The sequence below is a fragment of the Solanum stenotomum genome, chromosome 6 (assembly GCF_019186545.1).
Source record: "Solanum stenotomum isolate F172 chromosome 6, ASM1918654v1, whole genome shotgun sequence".
NCBI lineage: Eukaryota > Viridiplantae > Streptophyta > Magnoliopsida > Solanales > Solanaceae > Solanum > Solanum stenotomum.
Genome location: NC_064287.1, coordinates 43,321,107 through 43,333,126, shown reverse-complemented (window position 1 = coordinate 43,333,126; position 12,020 = coordinate 43,321,107). Strand labels below are relative to the sequence as shown.

Below are 12,020 nucleotides of genomic sequence, written 5' to 3'. Positions count from 1 at the left end.
CATTGTTACAAGAAGAGGTGTTTCAAGGGGAGAGCTGTCCACCTGAACTTGTAGATGTGGGGTTTCGAATAGCAAAAAAATGTGTAGGGTTGTCTCAATCCTCCTGAAATTGCTCAAACATAATAAAAGCAGAATTATAGTGTGGAAGGAAAGTTTAGGTTTGCTGAATATTGGTAGCTTGGAAGAGAGAGAGCATGTCTATGACCGGATTCAGTTACACGAATTTACCGCACCCTTGTTTTCTCTATTTTAAAGGGAAAGGTGATGGATACTACCTAGTTCAATTCTAAAGATGGTTAAAATGAGGAATAACCATCCTGCTTCATTTAGTTTGCATGAGAACATGGGTGAATCACCTGCCGACTCTCAATTAGATAATTTGGAAACCTTTTCCACTCCATGCCTCTCTTACAATGCAGTGAACATACAGAGATGATATTGAGAAAGTTGCGGGACATTTAGTTATTCAGAGAATGTGTCTTCTCTTTCCCATATTAGAGTGTTTCTAAGCCAGCCACCTTGAATCCCTCTCCAACAGCTATCCAGCTAAACTTCTACATGTCTTCCCATATCCCATATAGTCTAAAAATCAAACATTAAAAGAAAATTTTCAATAACTTCAAAGTCTAAACGGCAATTACAGCTTCGCCTGTGTCACCACTGACCGGGGGACTGTTGTTGTTGCCTGGACTGTTGTTGTCATCGAGGTCATCGTCTGTGCATTTATACTCATATTCCCATTGATCACCGTCTTCATCATCATCATCCTCATCCTCATCCTCATCCTCTTTCTTCTTATTCTTCCCTGCCTTTTTCTCTATTATGTTCTTACTAAAAGAATCAACGCCTCGTTTGGCTCTCTTAATCATCTTTTGCACTGTTGAACTAACGGCTTTTGACTGCCTTTTCAGTCTCTTTTCTGCATCCTCCAAAGTCAGTTGGGGTGGCCATATGCGTTGGGGTGACGGTATAGCATGCTGCTCATCTGCAATTTCTGGTAAAGGATGCTGCTCATCAGCAATTTCTGGAACCTCAATGCTCTCTTCTTTTGGATCGTTCTTTTTTTGATCGTTGATCTTACCCTCCTCCATTCTGAAACAGAAATAATTTGGATTTGTTATCAGTGAAATGAACTGAAAAGCATGCCCTTAGAAACTCATGAAGCTCTATTAGGTCTGGTCAACAATTCTACAGTTTCATTCTTCAGACACAGCTCACAAGTCACAACTCACAGCTCACTGGAGGAGTTAAGATAGCCCATTTCAATGCAAGACGTGCTTATATTGGTTAAGCTAATGGGCTTGATCATCTTACCGTTTGGACTCAACAAAAGATGTATATTGAAGGTTAACTCATAAGGCTACAAGTATGGACACCTACATTTACCCCTGAAGAAGAGACCTCTATAGTACCTATCTGAGTTACTTTACCAGAACTGCCTTGGCATTGTTACTACAAAGAGTTCATCACTGCTTTATTATCACCTGTTGGAAAAACCTTGTACTTGGACACCGACTCTCTTCAAAAACTAGAAGCAGAGTGGCTAAAGTAAGATTCGACATCACTAAGGAAAGATCTCCTCATATTTGGATGGGGTTTGATGAAGAGACTTTACTATTGACAAGTATTGCTTTTACTGCAAGCGTCAAGGTCACACCTGGTACATACTTGTGATATTAAGAGAAGAGATGAGTATAGGAGAAGAAACGATGCAGAAGCTGAGAATGAAAACAAAAAACAAGTCAGCCTCATTACCCTGATTCCCCAAAAGTTTTTACTAATGGTTCTGCTAGTGTTCAGGTACTAAAGATGTCCAACAGCAAAAGGAGTGGCAAACACAAGAAAGGAAGAATTTTAGAGGTTACAATCAAAATACTCACAAAAGTAATGCAGCAGTTCAACAAAATAAAGTATACAAGCCTATATCACCTAACACTCAAAATGGGGTGGAGCAGCAAAAATCTCAAGAGTGACAAATAGGTCAATTGACTCAATGCTCCCAAACCCCAAAGTGATTTAGTCAATCCCAAAGGGCATCACATAGTTGAGTTCATCATCACATCTATAAGTTAGAAAAAGGAGAACACTTTGATTTTTTGGGTCAATAAACAGAGGTGGCAAATAGAGATTTATTGCAAAATACTTTTGATGCCTTGCAAGAAAATGACACTGAAGGGGTTAAATCAACTCATGAAAAGCATGCTGACAAAGATATCAGAAAAGAATCTGCAAAAGAATGGGTGGACCAATCTTTGGTAAACAAACAATATCTGCAAATCAAGCAACAACTGAGAAAGCCAAAGCAAATTTAAAGGAGAAGGTTGAGACCATCAAAGCTAACTCGAATAAGACAAATCTGAAAGAAGGGGAAAAAGAAGACATAGCACAGAAACTCAAATGGAGGAAGAAACAGAACAAGAATCAGGTGATAAACAAGATGAAGTTATAGAACACCAAAGCAACAAGAATCCTCCAAGCATTGAAGCGGAAGACAGAAGCAGTAGCAATGGATAGCTAATGTAGAAGGCATGAAGGAGAATATATCAAATAAAAAAATGAAGTTACAGGAACAGGAAAGGAGGACATAGAGACAGATGCCAGTGTAAAGGATAATTACCACAACACCAAGGTGAAGATGAAAACAGGGAGAATAATGTGGAACAAATTAGCCTTGCAGGGGATTTATCTGTCAAACACATTGTACTACCAAAAAGAGGCAACAACAAAACAAAAGGAGGTAATAAAGCTAATCAAACATCTAATCAAGTAAGAGTTCTTCCAAAGAGATTATTAGCCTCCAGATCCAACAATCAATGATGCACAAATTAATATTTTGTATGTTAAATGATCAATTGCTTCTTTTTGAGACATGTTTGTGTTGTAATTTTGAATGATAGAAATCAATTATAAGAAAGAAGCAAAGGTAGAAAGACTGTTCACAGACTATAACTTGTATGCAGAACCATTAGCTATAACACAACAACACTTATCAACAACTTCCCAAACATGGATAATATGAATAATAGGACTAGAATATACACACTGCCTTCAAAATGTAGAAATAATTTGGATTTAGTATCAGTTAAATAAACTAAAAAACAGAGAGCAGAGAAGCAGCAGCAGCAGTTGCAGTAATATACACATGTTATGTCAATCCAACCAACCACCACCAATAATCAATAGAATACTAAAAAGCAAGCATTGTAATGTTGACAAATGTAACAAAAAGAACAAAAACTGTGATGAAATTTAATTTCTAGACAAGACAGACTAATCACAAACTATAGTTTGTATGCAATAGAGCCATCAGCTATAACACCAAAACACTTATCAACAACTTTCCAAACATAGATAATATGAATAGGACTAGAATATACATAAAAACACACTGCCTTCAAAATGCAGAAATAATTTGGATTTGTTATCAGTGAAATAAACTGAAAAGCACGCCCTTAGAAATTCATGAAGCTCTGTTAGGTCTGGTCAACAATTCTACAGTTCCTAATCTGACCAACTCCTCCAAAAATAAACCAATCCCAGAACCAGCCCCTTTCACCATTGTGAACTCCTACTCTACTAGGTTGGGGGCTAACCAGCAAAAGAATGAGGTTCCTATTGAGTTGTCTACTCCACAATTCACTATTAAACAAGGCCTTCCTGCAGTCATTATAAAAGGAAAATTTCATGATCAAATTGGCTGACAGATGCAGATATACTTTAGTTGGCAAGTTCACCAACACCATGCCCAAGATTAAACTCATTCGAAAGAGTTTCATCCTTCAGACACAGCACAGAAAATTCAAATGGAGGAAGAAACTGAACAAAGATCAGGTGATAAACAAGATGGATAATATGAATAGGACTAGAATATACACACTGCCTTCAAAATGCAGAAATAATTTGGATTTGTTATCAGTTAAATAAACTCAAAAGCATGCCCTTAAAAATTCATGAAGCACTTCTGGCCGATCAGCAAAAAAATCAAATTACTACCACAGTATTACCAGGTAAGGTCTCTAATCATACCCAGTCCAATTACCCAGTCCAATTACCCAGTCCAATTCTATCATACCCAGTCCAATTTCAAATGATTTAAATCAACAGAGAGATTGCAAAGGTATTCATACCAAGAACGCAATAACCCTAAATTTAAAAAAAAATGCAATAAAAATCCAAATTAACCCTAATAAATTAAATCAACAGACAGCAGAGAGAATGCAACAACCCTAATGAATTAAATCAGCAGAGAGCAGATTGCAAGATATCAACAGCAAATAACTTGAAAGCAAAAAAGGAATAAGAAACAAGAACACTCACAGATTATACTGAATTGTGCAGAGAAGTGAAGTGCAGAAAAGGAGGGTTCCGAAATGCCCCTAAGAAGAACACTCACAGATTATACTGAATTGTGCAGGGAAGTGAAGTGCAGAAAAGGGGTTTCTTTTTTTTGAGAAGGAAGTGCAGAAAAGGGGTTTCTAAAATTATATTGATTATGAACTTTTAAATGGAAAATTGTACATAATGGCAAACTATTAATTTAATTAAATGTTATAACCACAGTTTGATTTAATTATGCCCCGTAGCAAACTGTTGCCAGTCGCCTCTCTCCCTCTCTCCTTGAGATTCTCGCTCGTCACTCTCCCTCTCTCACTCGCTCCCTCTTTCACTCGCCTCTCTCGCTTTATACAAACAGAAATGTATAATTGTGTTTCTGTTTGTATAAAGCGAGAGAAAATTGTATATACACATGCAAATACATATATCTTCGTCCTATACACTTATAATTATACAATACAACTATTTCCCTGCCCAGTTCTCTTTTGCCTTTCTCTCTTTCTCGCTTTATACAAACACAGATTATACAAAATACAATGTATAATTTATGTGTGTATAAAGCGAGAGAGAAAACAACATTTGATATACAAGCGTTTTATTTCGATTCAATTGTATACAAATTCAAATTTTATACAGATACACAAACACATAAAATTGAATTGAGAGGTTGTCAACAATTTATACAAACGACAACAATTTATGTAAATGGCCTGCCAGCGAAATTATACAAATTTGAAGAGGAGCCAGTGAATTATACAATTGCTTCTTTTGTATATATGTATAGCGAAATAGCCTAGCTTTTTTTGTATATATGTATAGCGAAATAGTCATAGCATGTTTACTATGGAGCGCAATTATGCAAACTATAACTATAGCATACAAATGAATTTTGAGTTTGCTATATGTGAGAGTTGCTCATTTTTAAAACCCAAATTATATTGATTATGAATTTTTAAAACCCACCTTTATAACATACCCAATTTCATCCCTTAGACCATCCCACAACCCCAAATCCCTCACTCCACACCCCCATCCCACCCACATAAATAATTATATTGGAAAGAGCAAAACAAAAAAATTAAGATAAGATAAAACAAATTAGGATTGTGTTTGGTACGAAGGAAAACATTATCTGATAACCCAATAATAAATCAACAAATTATATTTATATTATTTGACTTATAAGTCCTTGACTTAGNAATCAATAACCAATACACAGTTGTACAACATACCCAATTTCATCCCTTAGACCATCCCACCCCCACAACCCCAAATCCCTCACTCCACACCCCATCCCGCCCACATAAATAATTATATTGAAAAGAGCAAAACAAAAAAATTAAGATAAGATAAAACAAACTAGGTTTGCGTTTGGTATGAAGGAAAACATTATTTGATAACCCGATAATAAATCAACAAATTATATTTATATCATTTGGTTTAAAAAGTCCTTGACTTAGACAAACAATATACCCAGTGAAATCCCACAAGTGGGTCGGGAAATTCTAAAATCTCAAAGAAAGAAATGGAGATGCGGGGTATCAATCCCCATACCTCTCGCATGCTAAGCGAGCGCTCTACCATTTGAGCTACATCCCCAAGCCGAGTCCTTGACTTAAGATTTAGTTTAATACTTGGTTATTTCATAAGGTACCAGTGTTTGGTTTTGAGCAAGAAGCAAATTTGTCATCTCACGTTGTTCATTTGGTTTGTCGCGTGATTTTCAATGATTTTTTTGAAGTAGAATCTTAATAAACCAATAACAAATAACCAACAAGTCAAACGATTAACTTCAAAACCAAACCAAACCATCCAATATGCATACCCAATTTCATCCCTTTTGACTATCCCAACCCCAAATCTGTGACTCCACACCCCCAGTTGCCGCCCACATAGATCATAAATAAATAATTACCTATTTTCCAACAAAACATGTCCTTGGGAAAAAATTAAGATAAGATAAAACAAAACTAAGAGTGTGTCTGGTATAATGGAGAACATTATCCAATTTTCTCATGTTTGGTTGGTTAAACATATTGAAGACCTTTCTCTAGAAAAACAAGCTCAAAAAATAACTTCTTAGGAAAACAGGTTTCATAAGTGATGAAAACTTGACCCACCCAACATACTAGGGTTGTTCACTACCAAACCAAGACCAATAACCCAAACCAAAAAGAGGTTATCGATTTAGCAATACATTAATGGTTTTGATTTTTTATTATATTGGGCTATCAATACTAACGGTTTGAGATTTTTTCTGAACGAGGTAGCCAATGACCCCGTAGTAAATTGACAAATTATATTTATACCATTCAGTTTATAAAATCCTTGACTTCAGGTTTAGTTTAATACTTTCTTTCTACTGTCTCAAATTCTTGGTTATTTCACAAGGTTTAAGTGTTTGTTGTTGAGCAAGATGCATATTTGTCAACTAAAACTAATAACAATAAATAACCTATAATCAATATCTTAATGTTTTATAATAATTTAGTATGTCTACGAATCAATAACCAATACATAGTTGTACAACATACCCAATTTCATCCCTTTGACTATCCCACCCCCCACAACCCCGAATCCCTCACTCCACACCCCCATCCCACCCACATAAATAATTATATTGAAAAGAACAAAAAAAAAATTAAGATAAGATAAAAACAAACTAGGATTGTGTTGCTGGAGCCCTGGGTGATGCCAGAACATACTACTGATCTTTTGAGCTGCTGGATGAGGAGGGGGGGAGCAAGACCCAAAAAAGATGGTGGTCTATAGTACCTACTTGTGTCTGGTGGGCTATTTGGAGAGAAAGAAACCTTAGGTGTCATGAAAATATTACTAACTCTATTCAGAAAGTTAAAGAAAATTGCATTAATATGTTGTTTTTTTGGTGTAAAGAAGATGGTATAGAAGAAGTAGAACAGTTGGTAGATTTCCTAGGATCTATGTAATTATGGTTTCAACTTGTAACTTTTTGGAGGTAGCCAGCATACCCTTAATGCTGAAGAATACAACTTTAACTTTTATCAAAAAACAAACTAGGATTGTGTTTGGTACGAAGGAAAACATTATCCGATAACCCAATAATAAATCAGCAGATTATATTTATACCATTTGATTTATAAAGCCCTTGACTTAGGCAAACAACATACCCAGTGAAATCCCACAAGTGAGGTCTGGAAATTCTAAAATCTCGGAGAAAGACCTCTCGCATGCTAAGCGAGCGCTCTACCATTTGAGCTACATCCCCAAGCCGAGTCCTTGATTTAAGATTTAGTTTAATACTTTCATTTTTGACTGTCTCTAATTCTTGGTTATTTCAGAAGGTACTAGTATTTGGTTTAGAGCAAGAAGCAAATTTGTCATCTCATGTTATTCATTTGGTTTGTCACGTGATTTTCAATTATTTTTTTGAAGTAGAATCTTAATGGTTAAATTAAACCAATAACGGATAACCAACAAGTCAAACGATTAGCTTCAAAACCAAAGCAACCAATACACAACCGTACAACATACCCAATTTCATCCCTTTGACTATCCCAACCCCAAATTTGTGACTCCACACCCCCAGTTGCCGCCCACATAGATCACAAATAAATAATTACCTATTTTCCTACAAACATGTCCTTAGTACCGAAACAATAATTACTGTAATTCAACCAATTTGACACCGAAACAATTTCTACCGTAGAACTATTATCCAACCAAACCTTCCCGGCAGCAACCAAACTTTGACAATCGACGGGATGAGGAAAATTAAGCATACAAGATTAGAAAGAAAATAATACATATATCCCTAAAAGAATAGATCTTAAATAATTTTTTTTAAAAAAATTTAACCTGGTAGATCTGTAAGACGAAGGTGGTAACAACAACTCCATTTCTCCAGGCAAGCCATTGAAATCAGATCAAAATCCATAGATGCAACAAAATCAAGTTCTGCAATAATATTTATTAAGAAAACAAGAGTGAATAAGAAGAAAGAAAAATTAAGATGATGACAGTGAATTACGGCCACAAGTCCCCATCATAAGAATTGCCATGGAAACAACCAGATTCATTTTTTTTGTTAGAGAAAATATTAGGTTAGGGAAGATGGAAATAGACTATATTTTATTGTACAGCAGCTACTCACTTCGGGTATATCGAACCATCTATCTACTCAGTCAGCCTTGCACGTTTACTTTACAGAATTACTAGAAGCCCATAGCTGTCAGACTTCCTTTTTTTCCACTAAACATAACAATGTAATATAAATTTCTCAATTTTTCTATTTTAAAATTAATGTGCAAACAAAAACCTAACGTAGTGAATTCTAAAAAAAATGTGCAATATTTAAATTTACAATTTAAAGGTGAAAGTCTTAAAATCGAACTTATTATTAGGGATGGCGGGGCGGGTGGGTTTAAAGCTATGTGGGCGATTTTAAGGTTGTGTGGGCGGGTTGGATGCGGGGTGGGTTGAAGTGGGTTTTTTAAAAATTAATGTGGGGCGGGGCTGTTTGCGGGTATATGTGATTTTATGTGGGTTCAAACTTAATTTTAACTATTTACATGTTATAAGAGTGATAGAGCATTAGTTATTAAGATAAATTCATTAAAGCTACTAAAGTATTCAAGATAATAAATGAAAATGTTTCAATAAAAAATAATACAATTTCTTACATGTTTCCCAATTAACCTCTAAAAAATAAAATCTTAAGTCAATATCCTATTAAATGAATACAACTTAATGAAAAAATGAATTCATTTTTAGTATCAAACATAACTAGAAAAAGGAATATTACAAAAAATTATGCAGCACGGATTCATGCGAGGCGGGTTATGCGGGACGGGACAGAGAAGATTAAAAATTTTATGGGTTAAGCTCAACCCGCACCGCCCCGCCCTACACCGCCCCATTGCCATCCCTACTTATTACTTACTTTATCACAAAAAAAGTTTTGTAGCAAATTCTAAAAAAGTGTATTCTTATAAATTGATATTTACAGGCTCATATCCATTGATTAATTTGTGGTGATAGACCATCCAAAGTAATTTATCTCACTGAATTTTAAGGCAGATAGTAGCAATGCTATTTTATTTTCAATTATTGTTGGTTTTTGTGACTATAAAAGAAAGTTAGGTTTTTCATATACTATCTCTATAACAAAATAACTTTAATTTTAACGATAGTGAATATGCACATTAATGAAAAATATTAAGGCTCGACTTATATTAGTTAATTGTCATAAAATTCAATATTTTTATAGGCTTTAGGGACATATGCTAATTGTCTCTAAAAAAAATAACGGTCATTAATTAATTGTCATTATAGATCATTTTTGGTGTAATGTATTTGATGAGTCCGGAGCCTAAAGGGCAAAAAATTTGACAAAAATTCCAAAAGGACATATCAAAAAAAAATTTAACCAAAGAGGCAAAATTGCTAGTGGGGTAGTGATTTTGTTTTGACGCCGTTATTCCGTTAAACAATCAAAATCGCTGACCTACCAGCGATTTTGTTCAAAAAAAAATTCTATTTTTTAAAAGAAAATCGCTGCCCATGCAGCATTTTTGGGAAACGTTTTTTTTAAAAAAAAAAATCGCTGCAATGGCAGTGATTTTAGTAAAAAAATAAATTTTAATGGCACGATTTTGGCGGAAAAGATTTTTTTTCTTATAAATCGCTGCCTCGGCAGCCATTTTGGTGAAAGTTTTTTTTTTTAAAAATCTTTAACTGGTTTTCTATAAGCGGAAAGTATGACTTACCTTCATTAATTTACTATTTTTTTTATATCAGTATCTGAATAGACAAAGGCTACTAAAAAGAAAAAAAAAAGTTTCACCAAAATCGCTGCCATTGCAGCAATTTTGTATTTTTTTTAAAAAAATTTTTTTCCCTAAAAACACTGCACGGACAGCGGTTTCTTTTAAAAAATGAAAAAAGATTTGGACAAAATCGCTAGTAGGTCAGCGATTTTGATTGTTTAACGGAGTAACGGAGTCAAATCAAAATTGCTACCCCACTAGCGATTTTGCCTCTTTGGTTAAAATATCTTTTGATATGCCCTTTTGGAATTTTTGTCAAATTTTTTTGCCCTTTAGACTTCGGACTCTGTATTTGATGGTATATTAATGTTTCTAAGGATTTATTTCTTTGGAATTTTTTATTTTAAGATAGACCACCATTTTGAATACTTCAATGAACTTATTTTCGTTTCTCGTTCTTCATAGTTGCATTGCATTGCATTCTCTTTTGATATGATATGCTAAATTGCACACAAATTTCTTAAGTCTCCTAATGTGATTAAAAATATCATTCATCCGGTTCATGTTTTTTAGACATATTCATTCATCATGATTTCATGCTTATTATATTTTTCCTCTTTTGAAATGTGATTATACCAAGTTAAATAAAAAGAATATTAAATAATGAAGATATATATGCTTGGTTTTTTAAATGTTTCTATTGATTATTGTTGACACCCAATTTTAATCATTCATGATAGAAATTAATATTTTGAGCTTTTTTAATTTCAAACGATTTGGAATAATTAGTTTTATTGAAATTCAAAATATTTTTCAAGTCTTTAAAGTGATTTTAGTCATTTTATGATATTTTAAAATTATATATATATATATATATAACTAATATATTTTATAAATATTTGAAATCATCTCAAAGATTTTACATTTTTTAAGTTAAATATCTTATTGATTTACTTTAGTTATGGTTATAATTTTAAATTATTTAGTTTATTATTAAGTTAATTGTTTCATTTCGTTAAATTTAAGAAGTTCATTAATTAATCTTGTCTAAATTCGTCTTGTTTAAAAATTGACCAAATTCATTTAATTAGCTCAATTTGATTATACTTGTTAAAGTTAATTGGCTACAACTGCAATTAATTGAGTCAAATTCTCAATTCAAATGTAGCATTTTTTATTTGGAAATTTGACCATTTGCCTTTCTACTCTTTTAATTCCCTTTTAAAGCCAAAGTTGGGCCAATGTTTCAGGCTTTCAGCTTAAATTCATTCCCAATTCCTTCAGCATTTCCCCCAACAAAAAAATTAGTAAACTGGTAAAAATCTCTAACATAATTAGCTAAAATATCTACATTTTAAAATAATTATGAAAATTATCATTATGTCATTATTTTAGCAAATATAATGTATTCTGATATAATTAATTTACTATCTTTTTATTTCTCAAATCAATTACCTAGTTTGACTCTACTATCGGTTAAAAGTAAAAAAAAAGAAAATGCAAAGGGCCAAATATACCCCCTCTACTATATGAAATAGTTTAACTATACCCCTAGTTATACTTTCGGGCTAAATATACCCCTCCCGTTATACTTTCGGACTAAATATACCCTTATGACTAACAGATGACACGTGGACGACTGAGATTAAATGAACTATTCAATTTAAAATAAATCAAATTCGAATATAATCCGCCCCACCCTGCCCCGCCCCAACAACTTAACTCGACCTAATATGTAACATTAACCCACCCAATTTCTCTTTCAAACAAGAAATCTTAATGGATAATTGAGTTCTTGCTCTTTAGCAACGTCTGCAACTTGGAGCCTCTGCATCACAAACACTCCTTCAATTGCACCAAAATGTAGCAGTGATTTGCCTCAAAAGTGCGACAGTGCTGCCATCAAAATATAGTAGCAATTAGCCTCAAAGTGCAGTG

At 33.8% G+C, this 12,020-nt stretch overlaps 1 protein-coding gene across 1 annotated transcript; it reads right to left on the bottom strand.

Annotated features, from left to right (window-relative positions):
* Nucleotides 1-393: 393 nt before the first annotated feature.
* Nucleotides 394-8,447, bottom strand: LOC125868368 (uncharacterized). Its single transcript, XM_049549034.1, has 3 exons — nt 8,345-8,447; nt 8,173-8,271; nt 394-1,092 (listed from the first exon to the last, which is right to left on the bottom strand). Exons 2-3 carry the CDS (start codon nt 8,211-8,213, stop codon nt 627-629), a joined length of 507 nt encoding a protein of 168 aa, XP_049404991.1. The 5' UTR covers nt 8,214-8,271; nt 8,345-8,447; the 3' UTR covers nt 394-626.
* Nucleotides 8,448-12,020: the final 3,573 nt, after the last annotated feature.